This window comes from Salvelinus fontinalis, chromosome 7 (genome assembly GCF_029448725.1).
Source record: "Salvelinus fontinalis isolate EN_2023a chromosome 7, ASM2944872v1, whole genome shotgun sequence".
In the NCBI taxonomy this organism is placed as follows: domain Eukaryota; kingdom Metazoa; phylum Chordata; class Actinopteri; order Salmoniformes; family Salmonidae; genus Salvelinus; species Salvelinus fontinalis.
Window position 1 is genome coordinate 61,310,893 of NC_074671.1, and position 21,742 is coordinate 61,332,634.

General features: G+C 44.0%; 1 protein-coding gene and 4 long non-coding RNA genes across 9 annotated transcripts; 1 reads left to right on the top strand and 4 right to left on the bottom strand.

Moving 5' to 3' along the window:
- The first annotated feature begins 359 nt into the window (after positions 1-359).
- LOC129859947 (receptor activity-modifying protein 1-like) lies at positions 360-21,002 on the top strand. Of its 2 annotated transcripts, none has more exons than XM_055930225.1 (3): positions 360-738; positions 3,841-4,018; positions 20,006-21,002. In XM_055930225.1, the coding sequence occupies exons 1-3, from the start codon at positions 684-686 to the stop codon at positions 20,259-20,261; spliced, it is 489 nt and encodes a 162-aa protein (XP_055786200.1). In that variant the 5' UTR covers positions 360-683; the 3' UTR covers positions 20,262-21,002. The 2 variants fall into 2 exon arrangements, with proteins under 2 accessions (XP_055786200.1, XP_055786199.1); XM_055930224.1 differs by having other exon boundaries at positions 364-738; positions 3,838-4,018.
- LOC129859949 (uncharacterized) lies at positions 11,206-12,871 on the bottom strand. Of its 3 annotated transcripts, XR_008760280.1 has the most exons (4): positions 12,795-12,871; positions 12,628-12,678; positions 12,199-12,576; positions 11,206-11,660 (listed from the first exon to the last, which is right to left on the bottom strand). It is a non-coding gene; the product is annotated as an uncharacterized LOC129859949 (long non-coding RNA). The 3 variants fall into 3 exon arrangements; XR_008760279.1 differs by lacking the exon at positions 12,795-12,871 and having other exon boundaries at positions 12,628-12,702; XR_008760278.1 differs by lacking the exons at positions 12,628-12,678; positions 12,795-12,871 and adding an exon at positions 11,661-12,045 and having other exon boundaries at positions 11,206-11,558; positions 12,199-12,618.
- LOC129859948 (uncharacterized) lies at positions 12,942-13,721 on the bottom strand. Its single transcript, XR_008760277.1, has 3 exons — positions 13,632-13,721; positions 13,210-13,580; positions 12,942-13,158 (listed from the first exon to the last, which is right to left on the bottom strand). It is a non-coding gene; the product is annotated as an uncharacterized LOC129859948 (long non-coding RNA).
- LOC129859951 (uncharacterized) lies at positions 14,419-15,026 on the bottom strand. Its single transcript, XR_008760283.1, has 3 exons — positions 14,896-15,026; positions 14,511-14,677; positions 14,419-14,452 (listed from the first exon to the last, which is right to left on the bottom strand). It is a non-coding gene; the product is annotated as an uncharacterized LOC129859951 (long non-coding RNA).
- Positions 16,974-17,991, bottom strand: LOC129859950 (uncharacterized). 2 transcript variants are annotated; one of them, XR_008760282.1, is made up of 4 exons: positions 17,916-17,991; positions 17,385-17,690; positions 17,174-17,275; positions 16,974-17,006 (listed from the first exon to the last, which is right to left on the bottom strand). It is a non-coding gene; the product is annotated as an uncharacterized LOC129859950 (long non-coding RNA). The 2 variants fall into 2 exon arrangements; XR_008760281.1 differs by lacking the exon at positions 17,916-17,991 and having other exon boundaries at positions 17,385-17,895.
- Positions 21,003-21,742: the final 740 nt, after the last annotated feature.

Here is a 21,742-nt window from a genome sequence, read left to right on the forward strand (position 1 = left end):
CAAGGCAATTACATGTCAAATATGGTAAAAAAAAATATGTATATAATTGTAAATCTCAGAACTTGGCACTAGGACAATACAAAATCTAAATCATACAGCCAAACCTGGCTGTGGTAGCCTACGATGTCCGTTGTGCTACCTCAACAGCCATGCGTGGTGTCTGTGATATTTTGGGCACTATAGGCTACTTACAGTACAGTGGTAGACTGTCCACCTCAACAGCAACAGAATAACTTTAACCAGACATTTCTTGTTTAAAAACTATGAACAAATAAAATGTATTATATACAGAAGCATAGCCGCAGGAAGTAGTTTGGGGGGGGGGGGGGGGTCGCTGGTGTTGTGCAATTTTTTTATGAATACTTTTTCTTCTGATTTTTCAGGGGGTGCTGCAGCACCCTCAACACCCCTACTTTCCGCGGCTATGTATGGAAGTTAACCAACGATTTACCGCTGATTTATGGATGGCTCCACGACTTGGGTGTCGCTCCTGTCCCCAGTTAAAATAGACAACTGGCGTAAACAATGGTTTCAGTTGGAGCATGCATATTCATTTGATGAATCAGTTATTGCAAAGGACAAGGAGTCGTAAGAATTAGCGCATCAATACACTGAAGAAGAGAACACGAGTGAGAAGTTAGGTTACTACCGCGTCTCTTCGGTGCAATCCATAATAAGAAGCTATGGCACTAGACTGTACATCGCTGACAAAACTAACCCTTGTTTTATGTGTGGCAGGTACGTGTGATTTGATCAATTATATCTAATAGCTAATGCTATTTGTTGTTTTGCTTTTGTTTGCTGGTTGTTTTTTTGTTTTTAATTTTATGCAATATGCCTCCCTGGCGCACGTTCTATTCTTACCAGATAGCCGAACCGTACCAAGGCGTCTACAAATGACTTACATTGACCTTTTTCGTTTGATGTAGCCTATAAAGCTTATTGCGTAATCCAACCGTTTGACCATTACGCGAAACATAAATAACATTTTAAATGTGTGCTGTAGAATGAAGCTAAAAATGAAAATGTCATATTTTGACATTAAACAATTTTCAACTTCATCGATTATTGACGTTATAAAAGTGAAGTGTCCAGTATTCTGATGTTGTACAGTATTCACATAGAGTATCTGGTCTCTAAGCTTTGGTCATCAGCTTTCTTCTTTCGAATTATTTTCTCATTGGGAGTCTACACGTGATCATGATGAATATGAAAACATGTTCGCACAATACTGGACAAAACAGCTGACCAAGGTGAAGGATATCTGGGCCAACCTGAATGAATCAGCAGCATCAAATGAATGACGATGCTGTCAAAGGCAATGCAAAGCTTTCTATGAACTGGTCTCTCTATACATTTAACACAAAGCTTATTTATTCCGCTTCCCACTGGGCACACACTGGTTGAATCAACGTCATTTCAATTCATTTCAATGAAATTACGTTGAACCAAGGTGGAATAGACGTTTAATTGCACCCTAGATTGTTCTCTCTGAACGGCAAGCGGTACCTGAGCGCCAAGTCTAGGTCAAAAAGGCTTCTTAACAGCTTCAGCCGGATAAGACTCCTGAACAGCCAATCAAATGGCTACCCGGACTATTTGCATTGACCCCCATTTTCTACCTACATGTACATATGACCTCAATTATCTCGACTAACCGGTGCCCCGCACATTGACTCTGTACTGGTACCCAAATATATAGCCTCACTACTGTTATTTTACTGCTCTTTAATTATTTATTATTTTTCTATTTTCTTCTCTTTTTTTCTTTCTTTCTTTTTTCTTTTATTTTTTAACTTCAGTTTATTTTAGTAAATACTTTCTTTACACTTATTTTTCTTAAAACTGCGTTGTTGGTTAAGGGCTTTTCACTGTAAGGTCTACTACACCTGTTGTTTTCAACAGTTCACTGTAAGGTCTACTACACCTGTTGTATTCAGCGCATGTGACATATAAAATGTGATTTGATAATTGACATCTGTGCTCAGTGGGTTGTCCCCAATTCACCCACAGGAGGATATCATTACTAATAGTAGCCTAATTATAGATGTCTCTCGAATTACATTAGTCGGAGTACTCAAATCAAAGGTTATTGCTAGGTGAACCGGGGGATTTTAAAGGCACAGTCGGTTTTTTGCTACTGTCCAATGGTCATTTAACTGCCTTTGGGCACTTTGCTGTTCCACTGTTCAGTCCCCTGGCCATCTTGCCGTGTGTGGGAGCTGCCTTTGGGCACCTTGCTGTTCCACTGTTCTATCCCCTGGCCATCTTGCCGTGTGTGGGAGCTGCCTTTGGGCACTTTGCTGTTCCACTGTTCTGTCCCCTGGACATCTTGCCGTGTGTGGGAGCTGGTCTCATTCTCAGTGTCAAAAGAAGTGTGAACTATTAGCTAGAGGAGGTCAGGTGAACCCGTACAATAGCCTGAGCGTCAGTCTGGTTGTGCTATCATGCCAACTTGGTGCTCATTGCCATGCCGAACATGTTTGACTTGACAAGGACAGCAATGGAGAAGGAAAGAGCAAGAACAGATCTGGGACACTGAGTTTCCCATAAAGTGCTTTGTGCTGTCTGTACAAAAACATCTAACTGGAATCATTAAACTCTCAGACATCAACCATTCTAACCCTCTCCGTGGCTCTGGTACTTAAGAGACAACATTTGGGACTTCTTACAGCTGAGGTAGGCTACCAAGTACTGACCCCCGACCTTAGCCTGACCTTTTCCTCCAGGCAGAGGGCACTTCACACCACTGTGTTAGGGACCAGGTTGTCAGGGTACCCAATCACAGGCCATAGCTGGTAAGGGTTACAGACCCCCCACCCCTATCTGAACCGTTTGGTGTATTCCAGAGTTCCGGTTGAGAACACCTCTGTAGACCCCTGGGGCTCCACACCAACTCACCAGCTGGACATGTATCCACCTTGGACTGCCTAACCTTGTGTTAGTGCGTAGATGACCTTGTAAGTGGACATTGAGTGGCTTAGCGCTCATTTACAGACAGCGACGAGACCTTCTACAGGGTGGAGGTTGGAGTCCTGGCAGAGTGGAACGTTTGACCCTCTCCACTGCAGCCCCATCAATGTCAATAGGTGGTGAACTGTAGTCGATGAACAGCATTCTCACACACGTCCAAGTGGGATAGGGGCGTGTTCAGAACACTGGCGATTGCATCATCCGTGGATCTGTTAGGTCGGTATGCACATCCTAATGGGTCCAGGGTTTCAGGTAAGGTGGAGCTGATGTGGTCCTTGACCAGCCTCTCCAAACACTTCATGATGAGAGAACTGAGTGCTATAGGCAGAGCGATAGTCATTTAGGCAGGTTACCTTTGTTTGCTTGAGTACAGGGACAATGGTGGACATCTGGAAGTATGTGTTGATGACAGACTGGGACAGTCTATTCTGCTGGTCCGTACTGGTCACGTTAGGATGTTTCATTCGAGACATGGGTTCAAATAGTACTTGTTGTCTTTGAAATACTTTAAACTGCATTAGATTGAGCTTGCCTAGTGCAACGGAATGGTCCCAAAAGTGTAAACCTGGCCTATCCGGTACTCCAGGCAGGCTCAATCAAACGCTTATTAACGAAGGGTATTTGAATCAAGATCTTCGGCTGTATGCATCACGCGTCTCAGAGTGAGACTGCTGATCTAGGATCTGGTGCCCCCTGTCCATATAATCTTATTGTTTATGATCTTAAAGGCAGAACTGATCCTAAATCATCACTCTTGCTTTTAGACGCGTGATACATTTAGCCCGTGTTTCATAAACTTGCTGCCTCCCTGATCGCTTCCAACAACTACACTACAATCTGATGACATGTTCCTTCCCTCTGAAGCAGCCCGTGGCTTTCCCCCAGTGAGCGGCTCCAGCGGTGCCTACGGGAGGGCCATTCCACCACTTAGCAGCTGCAGCGGTGCCTACGGGAGGGCCATCTCTGACTTCTGTGTGACCAAGTTCACTCAGGACATGGAGGCCCTGGACCAGAGCCTGTGGTGCAGCTGGTCTGACACTTTTCAGTCAGTATAATCTATATTATTCACCTAAATCCATCCTACATTTTATTCATCCTAAATAAAAAATAGAGTTGAGTTCAATTACATTTACTTGAATTATGTCACTGTATTATTTGTCAGTATTACTTGCAAATGACGCTCTATCAGTTTAGCAGAGGTCCTTGTCTTTACAAGACCGTTCCATCTGGAGAGCCAAGTTTACATGTCTATCACCATAACAGACACACACACAGAAGGATTCCTCATAGGAATGTTCCTGTGATGTGCAAGGAATGTCTCCAAGAGACCTTTCCCTTAATGTCAAATCCAATTAACCCAGAAAGTGGTTACTATGTTCTCAGAACTTAAGATGTGAATGTTTTAGACATGTTTCATGGAAACATGGCAAAAACATTCATGCGTCCAGGTTTCTGTGGTTTAGGAGAATATTCCATCAACGTTTCATGTTGCCATGTTCTCAGAACTTAAGACGTGAATGTTCTATACATGTTTCATGTTGCCATGTTCTCAGAACTTAAGACGTGAATGTTCTATACATGTTTCATGTTGCCATGTTCTCAGAACTTAAGACGTGAATGTTCTATACATGTTTCATGGGAGAGTTGGAAGAACATGCGTCCCCCAAAACATGTATTACTATTGCAGAGCCAATCAAGGCCCTGATTGGTGAACCACTGATCCGTTCCTAGTTCTTTGTCTGTTGGCAAAGTTAAGGATTGTAACGATCGTCTTCGCGAGAAAGAGAGGAGGACCAAAGCGCAGCGTGGTAAGTGTTCATGATGATGTTTTTAATTAAACTCAGAACACTAAACAAAACAATAAACGATGTGAACAAACGAAACAGTACCGTGTGGCGACAAACACTGACACGGAAGACAAACACCCACAAACCAAAAGTGAAACCCAGGCTACCTAAGTATGATTCTCAATCAGGGACAACGATTGACAGCTGCCTCTGATTGAGATCCATACCAAGCCGAACTCAAAACCCCAACATAGAAAAACACACATAGACTTCCCACCCCAACTCACGCCCTGACCAACTAAATAAAGACAAAACAAAGGAAATAAAGGTCAGAACGTGACAAGGATGCATAGAATGTTTTCAACTTACATATCTGACACACTTTGACATACGTGATTAAATTATGCCTGTTGATTTATAGAGTAGTTATTATTCAACATGTCCTCAACTGGGATTTGAACTCACAACCTTTAGGTTGTCAGTACTCAGATCTTCCTGCTACACCCCCATCTTTCAGGAAACCTGACTGTTCTGTAATCAGGGATTTGATTGACTTATTTCAGCTATTGAAGGACTTTCAGTATAGTTGTGTAATGTTGGTGGGGCGTATCAACCTGGTTTAATGATCCTCCTGAATCACTAGGATCAATAGTAGTTTGTCTTGAGTCTACTTTTAACAAAGCTGAGATTTACTTCAAAGTGCATTCACCCAATTGCTTACACCTATCAAGTTGTCTCAGATCTAAACAAGTGCCTAGGAAGAAGGGTTTAGTGTTTCTTCTGGACAGGGCCTAACTATACTGGCTCAATAAGCACATGCAGGAACAGTCCTGTGTCCAGTTTTCATTCAAACATTTTAATATGTTCCACCATCATTAGACAACTATCAAATCACTGATGAGAGAATAGTCAAATGAACTGATAACTATCAAATCACTGATGAGAGAATAGTCAAATGAACTGATAACTATCAAATCACTGATGAGAGAATAGTCAAATGAACTGATAACTATCAAATCACTGATGAGAGAATAGTCAAATGAACTGATAACTATCAAATCACTGATGAGAGAATAGTCAAATGAACTGATAACTATCAAATCACTGATGAGGGAATAGTCCAAGTAACTGACAACTGACACAGAGGTGGTTTAGCAGCACAATCTAAATGTCGTGAACCATGAGGGCGTGAGTTCAAATCAAAGGTGTGAACATATTGAATAATAATTGCTGTATAAATGAACATGCACAATGTAATCATGTGTGTCAAATATGTAAGTTGAGAACACTATGTTAAAAGCACTGTCTGTGTGTAACCTTGCCAACAGACAGAACGAGCTGTGAATGGATCTGTGGTTCACCAATCAGGGCCTTGATGGGCTTGGTAAAAGTAACAAGGTGTGATGTGTAATAAAAATATATATATTTTGGTAAAACGTTTCTTTGGGACCATCAGGCAACGTCCTGACAGCTGATACACAGAAATGTTCTTGCAGCGTTCCCATGAAACGTGTCTAGAACATTAATATTTTAAATTCTGAGAACATGGCGACCATATTCTGTGAACGTCTGGTGGGACGTTGAAGGAATATTCTCCTAACCCTCAGAAAACTGGACACATGAATTTGTTCTTGCAGCGTTCCCATGAAACGTGTCTAGAACATTAATGTTGTGTGTTCTAAAAACAGTGTAACCATGTTCTAGATAATTCTGCCTGATTCTAAGGGAATGCTCCCCTAACGTTATCACCAATTGTCACGTTCCTGACCTGTTTTCCTTTGTTTTGTATTCATTTTAGTTGGTCAGGGCGTGAGTTGGGTGGGTTTGTCTATGTTTGTATTTCTATGTGGGGTTTTGTGTTCGGCCTGGTATGATTCTCAATTAGAGACAGGTGTGTATTGTTTGTCTCTAATTGAGAGTCATACAAAGGCAGCCAGGGTTTCACTGGTGTTTTGTGGGTGTTTGTTCCTGTGTCCTCACAGGACAGTTGAAGGTTAGTCACGTTTGTTGTTTTGTAGTTTGTAGTGTCTTGTTTGCTGTTTTTTCATTAAAAGATGGCTTATTTCCCTCAATCCGCATCTTGGTCCTATCCATGCTCCTTCTCGTCTAAGGGGGAGAACAACAATGACTGCCTTTACAGAAACACCCACCACAACAGGACCAAGCGGATTGAGGAGAGAGAACAAGAACTAAAGCAATGGAGAGAAGAGGAATGGAGTTGGGAGCAAATTTTCAATGGAGAAGGACCCTGGGCTAAGGTGGGAGAGAATCGCCGCTCTCGGGAGGAGAAGAAGGCAGCCACAGCCCAGGAGCGCAGGTATGAGGGTACGCGGCTAGCACGGAAGCCCAAGAGGCTCACCCAAAAATTTCTTGGGGGGGGGCTAAAGGGGAGTGTGGCGAAGCCGGGTTGGATACCTGAGCCAACTCCCCGGGCTTGCCGTGGAGTAAGAGGGCGTCGTACTGGTCAGACACCGTGTTATGCGGTAAAGCGCACGGTGTCCCCAGTACGCGTGCTTAGCCCAGTGCGGGCTATTCCACCTTGCCGCACTGGGAGGGCTAGGTTGGGCATCGAGCCGAGTGCCATGAAGCCGGCCCAACGTATCTGGCCTCCAGTACGTCTCCTCGGGCCGGCGTACATGGCACCAGCCTTACAGGTGGTGTCCCCGGTTCGCCTGCATAGCCCAGTGCGGGCTATTCCACCTCGCCGCACTGGCAGGGCTACGGGGTCCATTCAACCTGGTAAGGTTGGGGAGGCTCGGTGCTCAAGAGCACGTGTCCTCCTTCACGGTCCGGTATATCCGGCGCCACCTTCCCACCCCAGCTCAGTACCACCAGTGCCTACACCACGCACCAGGCTTCCAGTGCATCTCCAGAGCCCTGTTCCTCTTCCACGTACTCTCCCTATGGTGCGTGTCTCCAGCCCGGTGCCTCCAGTTCCGGCACCACGCACCAAGCCTCCTGTGCGTCTCCAGAGCCCTGGACGCACTGTTCCTTCTCCCCGCACTCGCCCTGAGGTGCGTGCCCTCAGCCCGGTACCTCCAGTTCCGGTACCACGCACCAGGCCTAGAGTGCGCCACGAGAGTCCAGTGTGCCCTGTTCCTGTTCCCCGCACTCGCCCTGAGGTGCGTGCCCTCAGCCCGGTACCTCCAGTTCCGGTACCACGCACCAGGCCTATAGTGCGTCTCAGCCGGCCAGAGTCTGCCGTCAGCCCAGCGGTGCCTGAACGGCCCGTCTGCCCAGCTCCGTCTGAGCCATCTGTCTGCCCAGCGCCGTCTGAGCCATCTGTCTGCCCAGCGCCGTCTGAGCCATCTGTCTGCCCAGCGCCGTCTGAGCCATCTGTCTGCCCAGCGCCGTCTGAGCCATCTGTCTGCCCAGCGCCGTCTGAGCCATCTGTCTGCCCAGCGTCATCTGAGTCATCCGTCTGCCACGAGCCATTAGAGCCGCCCGTCTGTCCCGAGCCAGTAGAGCCGTCCGTCAGTCAGGAGCCGCCAGAGCCGTCCGTCAGTCAGGAGCTGCCAGAGACGCCCGTCAGTCAGGAGCTGCCAGAGACGCCCGCCAGTCAGGAGCTGCCAGAGACGCCCGCCAGTCAGGAGCTGCCAGAGACGCCCGCCAGTCAGGAGCTGCCAGAGACGCCCGCCAGTCAGGAGCTGCCAGAGACGCCCGCCAGTCAGGAGCTGCCAGAGACGCCCGCCAGTCAGGAGCTGCCAGAGACGCCCGCCAGTCAGGAGCTGCCAGAGACGCCCGCCAGTCAGGAGCTGCCAGAGACGTCCGACAGTCCGGAGCTGCCCTACAGTCCGGAGCTGCCGTACAGTCCGGAGCTGCCCTACAGTCCGGAGCTGCCGTACAGTCCGGAGCTGCCCTACAGTCCGGAGCTGCCCTACAGTCCGGAGCTGCCACTCAGCCCGGACCTGCCGGAGTCCCTCAGCCAGGACCTGCCGGAGTCCCTCAGCCAGGACCTGCCGCCCCTTATCCCGGTGCTGGTCCTTATCCCGGTGCTGCCCCTTGTCCCGGTGCTGCCCCTTGTCCCGGTGCTGCCCCTTGTCCCGGTGCTGCCCCTTGTCCCGGTGCTGCCCCTTGTCCCGGTGCTGCCCCTTATCCCGGTGTTGCCCCTTGTCCCGGTGCTGCCCCTTGTCCCGGTGCTGCCCCTTGTCCCGGTGCTGCCCCTTGTCCCGGTGCTGCCCCTTATCCCGGTGCTGCCCCTTATCCCGGTGCTGCCCCTTCATTTAGGTGGGGTTAGTGGGAGGGTGGTCATTGGGAGGGGGATAAAGAAGCGGGGATTGATTATGGTGGGGTGGGGACCTCGTCCACCGCCAGAGCCGCCACCGTGGACAGACGCCCACCCAGACCCTCCCCTAGACTTTGTGCTGGTGCGCCCGGAGTTCGCACCTTAAGGGGGGGGTTCTGTCACGTTCCTGACCTGTTTTCCTTTGTTTTGTATTCATTTTAGTTGGTCAGGGCGTGAGTTGGGTGGGTTTGTCTATGTTTGTATTTCTATGTGGGGTTTTGTGTTCGGCCTGGTATGATTCTCAATTAGAGACAGGTGTGTATTGTTTGTCTCTAATTGAGAGTCATACAAAGGCAGCCAGGGTTTCACTGGTGTTTTGTGGGTGTTTGTTCCTGTGTCCTCACAGGACAGTTGAAGGTTAGTCACGTTTGTTGTTTTGTAGTTTGTAGTGTCTTGTTTGCTGTTTTTTCATTAAAAGATGGCTTATTTCCCTCAATCCGCATCTTGGTCCTATCCATGCTCCTTCTCGTCTAAGGGGGAGAACAACAATGACTGCCTTTACACCAATACATGCTGAAAAGGTTCTCAGAAGGTTTTTTGTTAGCATAGATAGAATGTTCCCCTGACTAACGGAAAACTGGACACTCAAACATTAGGAGAATATACCGGGTAACATTACTAAAATGTTCTCTTTCTCTCTCCCTAGAATTGTTAGCTGGGTAGGGAGGGAAGAATAGAGAGTGAAGGAGGGAGAGAGAGGTGGGAGACGGAGAGATAGATAGAGCGATTTAGTGAGCAGGTCAACTCTGTTTTGCGTGTGGAAAGAAAAAGCGAAGAGGAAGAGAGGGATTGAGAAAGAGACAGAACTTTGAATAAACAAATATTTGCCCAACCAGCCCCTCTGGTCTTGGTCCCGGGTTTAGCGCACACTGATGTTGTGTAAGGTGACACCTGTACACAGGTTCTGGATGGCTGCCTGCCATGGGGACACAGGGTACTAAGTGTGTGTGTGTGTGTGTGTGCGTGCGTGCGTGCGTGCGTGTGTGCGTTCATGGCCAGGTCAGAACCACATGCCCTATTATAAGTTGAACAGTAGTCACCTTTGGGGTTTCCAGTGTCAAAGAGAGTCTGAAATTACGCTGAATTCATGTATGCTCTTTTAGAACAAAGTTTCCAATGAATAATTCATTTAATCACCTTTATTCAGTCCAAACACCTCTGATATTGTCAGGAGACCAAAGGCAGTTCAGTGTGTCTTGGCTCTAATTATATTCACTCAGTCAAGCTGGTCTGTAGCTCCCCTGGTATGATATTGGGAGTTCCACTGCTGGTATGTCTCCTCTCTAACCACCTACCACCTAGCTATGGTAGTTATATTTAGCTGTATGGTATGTCCCCTCTATAATCACCTAGCTATGGTAGTTATATTTAGCTATATGGTATGACTCCTCTCTAACCACCTAGCTATGGTAGTTATATTTAGCTGTATGGTATGTCTCCTCTCTAACCACCTAGCTATGGTAGTTATATTTAGCTGTATGGTATGTCTCCTCTCTAACCACCTAGCTATGGTAGTTATATTTAGCTGTATGGTATGTCTCCTCTCTAACCACCTAGCTATGGTAGTTATATTTAGCTGTATGGTATGTCTCCTCTCTAACCACCTACCACCTAGCTATGGTAGTTATATTTAGCTGTATGGTATGACTCCTCTCTAACCACCTACCACCTAGCTATGGTAGTTATATTTAGCTGTATAGTATGTCTCCTCTCTAACCACCTAGCTATGGTAGTTATATTTAGCTGTATGGTATGTCTCCTCTCTAACCACCTAGCTATGGTAGTTATATTTAGCTGTATCGTATGTCTCCTCTCTAACCACCTAGCTATGGTAGTTATATTTAGCTGTATGGTATGACTCCTCTCTAACCACCTAGCTATGGTAGTTATATTTAGCTGTATGGTATGTCTCCTCTCTAACCACCTAGCTATGGTAGTTATATTTAGCTGTATGGTATGTCTCCTCTCTAACCACCTCGCTATGGTAGTTATATTTAGCTGTATGGTATGTCTCCTCTCTAAACACCTACCACCTAGCTATGGTAGTTATATTTAGCTGTATGGTATGTCTCTTCTCTAACCACCTACCACCTAGCTATGGTAGTTATATTTAGCTGTATGGTATGTCTCCTCTCTAACCACCTAGCTATGGTAGTTGTATTTAGCTGTATGGTATGACTCCTCTCTAACCACCTACCACCTAGCTATGGTAGTTATATTTAGCTGTATGGTATGTCTCCTCTCTAACTACCTAGCTATGGTAGTTATATTTAGCTGTATGGTATGACTCCTCTCTAACCACCTACCACCAGGCTATGGTAGTTATATTTAGCTGTATGGTATGACTCCTCTCTAACCACCTAGCTATAGTAGTTGTATTTAGCTGTATGGTATGTCTCCTCTCTAAACACCTAGCTATGGTAGTTATATTTAGCTGTATGGTATGTCTCCTCTCTAACCACCCAGCTATGGTAGTTATATTTAGCTGTATGGTATGTCTCCTCTCTAACCACCTAGCTATGGTAGTTATATTTAGCTGTATGGTATGACTCCTCTCTAACCACCTAGCTATGGTAGTTATATTTAGCTGTATGGTATGACTCCTCTCTAACCACCTAGCTATGGTAGTTATATTTAGCTGTATGGTATGTCTCCTCTCTAACCACCTACCACCTAGCTATGGTAGTTATATTTAGCTGTATGGTATGTCTCCTCTCTAAACACCTAACTATGGTAGTTATATTTAGCTGTATGGTATGACTCCTCTCTAACCACCTAGCTATGGTAGTTATATTTAGCTGTATGGTATGTTTCCTCTCTAACCACCTAGCTATGGTAGTTATATTTAGCTGTATGGTATGTTTCCTCTCTAACCACCTACCACCTAGCTATGGTAGTTATATTTAGCTGTATGGTATGACTCCTCTCTAACCACCTACCACCTAGCTATGGTAGTTATATTTAGCTGTATGGTATGTCTCCTCTCTAACCACCTACCACCTAGCTATGGTAGTTATATTTAGCTGTATGGTATGACTCCTCTCTAACCACCTAGCTATGGTAGTTATATTTAGCTGTATGGTATGACTCCTCTCTAACCACCTAGCTATGGTAGTTATATTTAGCTGTATGGTATGACTCCTCTCTAAACACCTAGCTATGGTAGTTATATTTAGCTGTATGGTATGTCTCCTCTCTAACCACCTAGCTATGGTAGTTATATTTAGCTGTATGGTATGTCTCCTCTCTTACCACCTACCACCTAGCTATGGTAGTTATATTTAGCTGTATGGTATGACTCCTCTCTAACCACCTCGCTATGGTAGTTATATTTAGCTGTATGTTATGACTCATCTCTAATCACCTACCACCTAGCTATGGTAGTTATATTTAGCTGTATGGTATGTCTCCTCTCTAACCACCTAGCTATGGTAGTTATATTTAGCTGTATGGTATGACTCCTCTCTAACCACCTACCACCTAGCTATGGTAGTTATATTTAGCTGTATGGTATGACTCCTCTCTAACCACCTAGCTATGGTAGTTATATTTAGCTGTATGGTATGTTTCCTCTCTAACCACCTAGCTATGGTAGTTATATTTAGCTGTATGGTATGTCTCCTCTCTAACCACCTAGCTATGGTAGTTATATTTAGCTGTATGGTATGTCTCCTCTCTAACCACCTACCACCTAGCTATGGTAGTTATATTTAGCTGTATGGTATGACTCCTCTCTAACCACCTACCACCTAGCTATGGTAGTTATATTTAGCTGTATGGTATGTCTCCTCTCTAACCACCTAGCTATGGTAGTTATATTTAGCTGTATGGTATGACTCCTCTCTAACCACCTACCACCTAGCTATGGTAGTTATATTTAGCTGTATGGTATGTCTCCTCTCTAACCACCTAGCTATGGTAGTTATATTTAGCTGTATGGTATGACTCCTCTCTAACCACCTAGCTATGGTAGTTATATTTAGCTGTATGGTATGTCTCCTCTCTAACCACCTAGCTATGGTAGTTATATTTAGCTGTATGATATGACTCCTCTCTAACCACCTAGCTATAGTAGTTATATTTAGCTGTATGGTATGTCTCCTCTCTAACCACCTAGCTATGGTAGTTATATTTAGCTGTATGGTATGACTCATCTCTAACCACCTAGCTATGGTAGTTATATTTAGCTGTATGGTATGACTCCTCTCTAACCACCTAGCTATGGTAGTTATATTTAGCTGTATGGTATGTCTCCTCTCTGACTACCTACCACCTAGCTATGGTAGTTATATTTAGCTGTATGGTATGACTCCTCTCTAACCACCTACCACCTAGCTATGGTAGTTATATTTAGCTGTATGGTATGACTCCTCTCTAACCACCTAGCTATGGTAGTTATATTTAGCTGTATGGTATGTCTCCTCTCTAACCACCTAGCTATGGTAGTTATATTTAGCTGTATGATATGACTCCTCTCTAACCACCTAGCTATAGTAGTTATATTTAGCTGTATGGTATGTCTCCTCTCTAACCACCTAGCTATGGTAGTTATATTTAGCTGTATGGTATGACTCATCTCTAACCACCTAGCTATGGTAGTTATATTTAGCTGTATGGTATGACTCCTCTCTAACCACCTAGCTATGGTAGTTATATTTAGCTGTATGGTATGTCTCCTCTCTGACTACCTACCACCTAGCTATGGTAGTTATATTTAGCTGTATGGTATGACTCCTCTCTAACCACCTACCACCTAGCTATGGTAGTTATATTTAGCTGTATGGTATGACTCCTCTCTAACCACCTACCACCAGGCTATGGTAGTTATATTTAGCTGTATGGTATGTCTCCTCTCTAACCACCTAGCTATGGTAGTTATATTTAGCTGTATGGTATGACTCCTCTCTAACCACCTACCACCTAGCTATGGTAGTTATATTTAGCTGTATGGTATGACTCCTCTCTAACCACCTACCACCTAGCTATGGTAGTTATATTTAGCTGTATGGTATGACTCCTCTCTAACCACCTACCACCTAGCTATGGTAGTTATATTTAGCTGTATGGTATGACTCCTCTCTAACCACCTACCACCTAGCTATGGTAGTTATATTTAGCTGTATGGTATGACTCCTCTCTAACCACCTACCACCTAGCTATGGTAGTTATATTTAGCTGTATGGTATGTCTTCTCTCTAACTACCTAGCTATGGTAGTTATATTTAGCTGTATGGTATGACTCCTCTCTAACCACCTAGCTATGGTAGTTATATTTAGCTGTATGGTGTGACTCCTCTCTAACCCCCTAGCTATGGTAGTTATATTTAGCTGTATGGTATGACTCCTCTCTAACCACCTAGCTATGGTAGTTATATTTAGCTGTATGGTATGTCTCCTCTCTAACCACCTAGCTATGGTAGTTATATTTAGCTGTATGGTATGACTCCTCTCTAACCACCTACCACCTAGCTATGGTAGTTATATTTAGCTGTATGGTATGACTCCTCTCTAACCACCTAGCTATGGTAGTTATATTTAGCTGTATGGTATGTCTCCTCTCTAAACACCTACCACCTAGCTATGGTAGTTATATTTAGCTGTATGGTATGTCTCCTCTCTAACCACCTACCACCTAGCTATTGTAGTTGTATTTAGCTGTATGGTATGACTCCTCTCTAACCACCTAGCTATGGTAGTTATATTTAGCTGTATGGTATGTCTCCTCTCTAACCACCTATCACCTAGCTATGGTAGTTATATTTAGCTGTATGGTATGACTCCTCTCTAACTACCTACCACCTAGCTATGGTAGTTATATTTAGCTGTATGGTATATCTCCTCTCTAACCACCTAGCTATGGTAGTTATATTTAGCTGTATGGTATGTCTCCTCTCTAACCACCTAGCTATGGTAGTTATATTTAGCTGTATGGTATGTCTCCTCTCTAACCACCTAGCTATGGTAGTTATATTTAGCTTATATGGTATGACTCCTCTCTAACCACCTAGCTATGGTAGTTATATTTAGCTGTATGGTATGTCTCCTCTCTAACCACCTAGCTATGGTAGTTATATTTAGCTGTATGGTATGTCTCCTCTCTAACCACCTAGCTATGGTAGTTATATTTAGCTGTATGGTATGACTCCTCTCTAACCACCTAGCTATGGTAGTTATATTTAGCTGTATGGTATGTCTCCTCTCTAACCACCTAGCTATAGTAGTTATATTTAGCTGTATGGTATGACTCCTCTCTAACCACCTACCACCTAGCTATGGTAGTTATATTTAGCTGTATGGTATGACTCCTCTCTAACCACCTACCACCTAGCTATGGTAGTTATATTTAGCTGTATGGTATGACTCCTCTCTAACCACCTACCACCTAGCTATGGTAGTTATATTTAGCTGTATGGTATGACTCCTCTCTAACCACCTACCACCTAGCTATGGTAGTTATATTTAGCTGTATGGTATGTCTTCTCTCTAACTACCTAGCTATGGTAGTTATATTTAGCTGTATGGTATGACTCCTCTCTAACCACCTAGCTATGGTAGTTATATTTAGCTGTATGGTGTGACTCCTCTCTAACCCCCTAGCTATGGTAGTTATATTTAGCTGTATGGTATGACTCCTCTCTAACCACCTAGCTATGGTAGTTATATTTAGCTGTATGGTATGTCTCCTCTCTAACCACCTAGCTATGGTAGTTATATTTAGCTGTATGGTATGACTCCTCTCTAACCACCTACCACCTAGCTATGGTAGTTATATTTAGCTGTATGGTATGACTCCTCTCTAACCACCTAGCTATGGTAGTTATATTTAGCTGTATGGTATGTCTCCTCTCTAAACACCTACCACCTAGCTATGGTAGTTATATTTAGCTGTATGGTATGTCTCCTCTCTAACCACCTACCACCTAGCTATGGTAGTTGTATTTAGCGGTATGGTATGACTCCTCTCTAACCACCTAGCTATGGTAGTTATATTTAGCTGTATGGTATGTCTCCTCTCTAACCACCTATCACCTAGCTATGGTAGTTATATTTAGCTGTATGGTATGACTCCTCTCTAACTACCTACCACCTAGCTATGGTAGTTATATTTAGCTGTATGGTATATCTCCTCTCTAACCACCTAGCTATGGTAGTTATATTTAGCTGTATGGTATGTCTCCTCTCTAACCACCTAGCTATGGTAGTTATATTTAGCTGTATGTATGTCTCCTCTCTAACCACCTAGCTAGGGTAGTTATATTTAGCTGTGTGGTATGTCTCCTCTCTAACCACCTAGCTATGGTAGTTATATTTAGCTGTATGGTATGTCTCCTCTCTAACCACCTAGCTATGGTAGTTATATTTAGCTTATATGGTATGACTCCTCTCTAACCACCTAGCTATGGTAATTATATTTAGCTGTATGGTATGTCTCCTCTCTAACCACCTAGCTATGGTAGTTATATTTAGCTGTATGGTATGTCTCCTCTCTAACCACCTAGCTATGGTAGTTATATTTAGCTGTATGGTATGACTCCTCTCTAACCACCTAGCTATGGTAGTTATATTTAGCTGTATGGTATGTCTCCTCTCTAACCACCTAGCTATAGTAGTTATATTTAGCTGTATGGTATGACTCCTCTCTAACCACCTACCACCTAGCTATGGTAGTTATATTTAGCTGTATGGTATGTCTCCTCTCTAAACACCTAGCTATGGTAGTTATATTTAGCTGTATGGTATGACTCCTCTCTAACCACCTAGCTATGGTAGTTATATTTAGCTGTATGGTATGTCTCCTCTCTAACCACCTAGCTATGGTAGTTGTATTTAGCTGTATGGTATGACTCCTCTCTAACCACCTAGCTATGGTAGTTATATTTAGCTGTATGGTATGTCTCCTCTCTAACCACCTAGCTATGGTACTTATATTTAGCTGTATGGTATGACTCCTCTCTAACCACCTAGCTATGGTAGTTATATTTAGCTGTATGGTATGTCTCCTCTCTAACCACCTACCACCTAGCTATGGTAGTTATATTTAGCTGTATGGTATGACTCCTCTCTAACCACCTAGCTATGGTAGTTATATTTAGCTGTATGGTATGTCCCCTCTCTAACCACCTACCACCTAGCTATGGTAGTTATATTTAGCTGTATGGTATGTCTCCTCTCTAACCACCTAGCTATGGTAGTTATATTTAGCTGTATGGTATGACTCCTCTCTAACCACCTAGCTATGGTAGTTATATTTAGCTGTATGGTATGTCTCCTCTCTAACCACCTCGCTATGGTAGTTATATTTAGCTATATGGTATGACTCCTCTCTAACCACCTACCACCTAGCTATGGTAGTTATATTTAGCTGTATGGTATGTCTCCTCTCTAACCACCTAGCTATGGTAGTTATATTTAGCTGTATGGTATGACTCCTCTCTAACCACCTAGCTATGGTAGTTATATTTAGCTGTATGGTATGTCTCCTCTCTAACCACCTAGCTATGGTAGTTATATTTAGCTGTATGGTATGTCTCCTCTCTAACCACCTAGCTATGGTAGTTATATTTAGCTGTATGGTATGTCTCCTCTCTAACCACCTAGCTATGGTAGTTATATTTAGCTGTATGGTATGTCTCCTCTCTAACCACCTAGCTATGGTAGTTATATTTAGCTGTATGGTATGTCTCCTCTCTAATCACCTACCACCTAGCTATGGTAGTTGTATTTAGCTGTATGGTATGCCCCCTCTCTAACCACCTACCACCTAGCTATGGTAGTTATATTTAGCTGTATGGTATGACTCCTCTCTAACCACCTACCACCTAGCTATGGTAGTTATATTTAGCTGTATGGTATGTCTCCTCTCTAAACACCTAGCTATGGTAGTTATATTTAGCTGTATGGTATGACTCCTCTCTAACCACCTAGCTATGGTAGTTATATTTAGCTGTATGGTATGACTCCTCTCTAACCACCTAGCTATGGTAGTTATATTTAGCTGTATGGCATGTCTCCTCTCTAACCACCTACCACCTAGCTATGGTAGTTATATTTAGCTGTATGGTATGTCTCCTCTCTAACCACCTACCACCTAGCTATGGTAGTTGTATTTAGCTGTATGGTATGTCTCCTCTCTCCCCTACCACCTAGCTATGGTAGTTATATTTAGCTGTATGGTATGTCTCCTCTCTAACCACCTATCACCTAGCTATGGTAGTTATATTTAGCTGTATGGTATGTCTCCTCTCTAACCACCTATCACCAAGCTATGGTAGTTATATTTAGCTGTATGGTATGCCCCCTCTCTAACCACCTATCACCCAGCTATGGTAGTTATATTTAGCTGTATGGTATGACTCCTCTCTAACCACCTAGCTATAGTAGTTATATTTAGCTGTATGGTATGACTCCTCTCTAACCACCTAGCTATGGTAGTACTAATTAGCTGTGTTGTATGACTCCTCTCTAACCACCTAGCTGGTTTGTAGAAATTTTTGCTAATTTATTAAAAAATAATAATGGAAATATCACATTTATGTAAGTATTCATACCCTTTACTCAACACTTTTTTGAAGCATCTTTGGCTGAAATTAAAGCATTGCGTCTTCCTCGGTATCACGTTACAAGCTGTATTTGGGGATTTTCTACCATTCTTCTCTGCAGAGCCTCTCAAGCTCTGTCAGGTTGGATGGGGAGCGTTACTGCACAGCTATTTGCAGGTCTCTCCAGAGATGTTCAACTGGGTTCAAGTCCGGGCTCTGGCTGGGAGGACATTCAGAGACTTGTCCTGAAGCCACTCCTGCGTTGTCTTGGCTGTGTGCTTTGGGTCATTGTCTAGTCTGAGGTCCTGAGAGCTCTGGAGCAGGTTTTCATCAAGGATCTCTCTGTACTGTGCTCCGTTCATCTTTGCCTCGATCCTGACTAGTCTCCCAGTCCCTTCCGCTGAAAAACATCCCCACAGCATGATGCTGCCACCACTATGCTTCACCGTAGGGATGGTGCCAGGTTTCCTCCAGGCGTGACGTTTGGCATTCAGGCCAAATAGTTCAATCTTGGTTTCATCAGACCAGACAATCTTGTTTCTAATGGTCTGAGAGTCTTTAGGTGCCTTTTGGCAAACACCAAGCTGGCTGTCATGTGCCTTTTACTGACGAGTAGCTTCCGTCTGGCCACTCTACCATAAAGGCCTGATTGCTGGAGTGCTGCAGAGATGGCTGTCCTTCTGGAAGGTTCTCCCATCTCCACAGAGGAACTCTGGAGCTCTGTCAGAGTGACCATCGGGTTCTTGGTCACCTCCCTGACCAAGCCCCTTCTCCCCTGATTGCTCAGTTTGGCCGTGCGGCTGGCTCTAGGAAGAGTCTTGGTAGTTGCAAAATTCTTCCATTTAAGAATGATGGAGGCCACTGTGTTCTTGAGGACCTTCAATGCTTCAGAAAGGTTTTGGTTCCCTTCCCCAGATCTGTGCCTCGACACAATCCTGTCTCGGAACTCTACGGCAATTCCTTCACCCTCATGGCTTGTTTTTTGCACTTACATGCACTATCAACTGTGGAACCTTATATAGACAGGTGTGTGCCTTTCCAAATATTTTCCAATCAATTGAATTTACCACAGGGGGACTCCAATCAAGTTGTAGAAACATCTCAAAGATGATCAAAAGAAACAGGATGCACCTGAGCTCAATTTCGAGTCTCATAGCAAAGGGTCTGAATACTTATGTAAATAAGGCATTTCTCTCTTCTTTTCTTTTTTTTTTACATTTTTCTCTTTGTCATTATGGGGTGTTGTGTGTAGATTGATGCTGATTATTATTATTTTAATCCATTTTAGAATAAGACTGAAATGTAACAACATTTTGGAAAAATCAAGCGGTCTGAATACATTCCGAATGCTCTGTATTTAAAAGTTAGAGTTAGTTTTCTCATGCTGTCCCCTAGTTTCAATGTTTTATCCCCCCCTGCAGGCCTTACGAGGAACTGACCAACTGTACCTTTTTCGTGGCACTCAAGATGCACTGCTTCTGGCCCAACCGGCTGATAGACGAACTCTTCATACGCCTCCACCGGGACTACTTTCACGACTGCGCTCTGACCGGCAGGCTGCTGCAGGACCCTCCTATACGTATCTTGGGGCCTTTCATTGGAGTGCCTGTGCTGGTCACTCTGCTCATGACTGCCCTAGTGGTGTGGAGTGGTAAATTCTGCCAGGGAATCGTGTAACTGTCTCATCCTGTGTGAAGGTGCCCCTGGGTACAGAATACAGATCTAGGATCAGTTTGCCCTGCCAAAATTCTAACTGAATCATTAGCGGAGGAAACGCAAAACTGACCCGAGGCCAGCTTCTAGGGATCAACTTGACCTCTTGGAGAACGAACTTCAGCTTATCTGATAGGGGAGACATGATGGAGGGGACACTGAACTGGGACAACGACAAGCAGAGATACCCAACAGCATACTAAGACTGTCATCGTTCTGTGATGTTTGTTGTACTGTGGCTCATCAATAACCCTAGAAATTCCAATTGAAAATATGCATTGTATTGTTGTAAACCACAAAGTGGCAACCAAGAGAGGGCTAATGTGGTGTAGGGCATGGAGGACAGATAATAAATACATTGAATGTCAACATCAATGCAACAACATCTGTAATGTAGCTTTGGGCACTAGCCAAGTCTTTACATGGACTGAATAGATGTATATAAAGGGCTTCATAGAAAAGTCTGTATTTGATCTAGACAGCCATGCCCAGTAGCTACACCTTTTAATCCAACAAAACAGGAATATACATCATCAGAATATGTTGTCTTATATTCTACCGTTTCACAATGGATTACAGAGCCATTACCACTGTCCCTATAGATACATGTGTCTGATTATGTATTAATTATTATCTATTAATGTGCATTTTAAACAGAGAAATAAAGAACAACAAATACTAATATGATAAAAGTGAAATAAGAAATTGTTTTTGGTATCCATTTATTTTGATATCAATATGATATTTGTTTGATATCCAAACATGAATGAGAACAGAATTGAAGTCCCACCTGAAGAGTGTAGAGACGCCCCTTCAGCCCACAGCCAGGTCCAATACATCTCTGCCCAGCACTGTGTCATACTACCATCCACCTACTACCATATCTATCAGATTCAGGAGTCAGAGTACTCCAACATCCCAGTACACACACCTGTGTGGAGAAGTATCAAAAATACATTACATATGAACCATTCAATAACAACCAGCTATTCTCATACTGTGGTGGGCAGAAGAAGAAGGCACACACACATACGCACGACACACACAACACACACATACGCACGACACACACAACACGCATGACACACACAACACGCACGACACACACACACACACACACACACACTTGTCTTGTTTTATGAAAAGGCAGTCAGCACGCCACACAATGAGTCAGCACACCAGAGGGCCCTGGGTCTCCCTGGAAGAAATTAAAAGATTAAAAGCCGCTTTGATTGACAGCTCGCCTTAACACAAGTGGCAGAATATAGTCCCAAAGCCAGCTCGCCATAGCAACGGGGTTATTAATCTCAATGTGACTGCAGTAAAAAGGCCTCAGTCCCACCTATCTGAGAGATCTACTGCAGCCCTCATCCTCCACATACAACACCCGTTCTGCCAGTCACATTCTGTTAAAGGTCCCCAAAGCACACACATCCCTGGGTCAC

Coding starts and splice junctions, on each gene's coding strand:
- LOC129859947 (XM_055930224.1), top strand. CDS start 684: ATGGCACTAGACTGTACATCGCTGACAAAACTAACCCTTGTTTTATGT. Junction 739..3,837: donor CCTTGTTTTATGTGTGGCAG/GTACGTGTGATT, acceptor TTCCCTCTGAAG/CAGCCCGTGGCTTTCCCCCA. Junction 4,019..20,005: donor AGCTGGTCTGACACTTTTCA/GTCAGTATAATC, acceptor CCCCCCCTGCAG/GCCTTACGAGGAACTGACCA.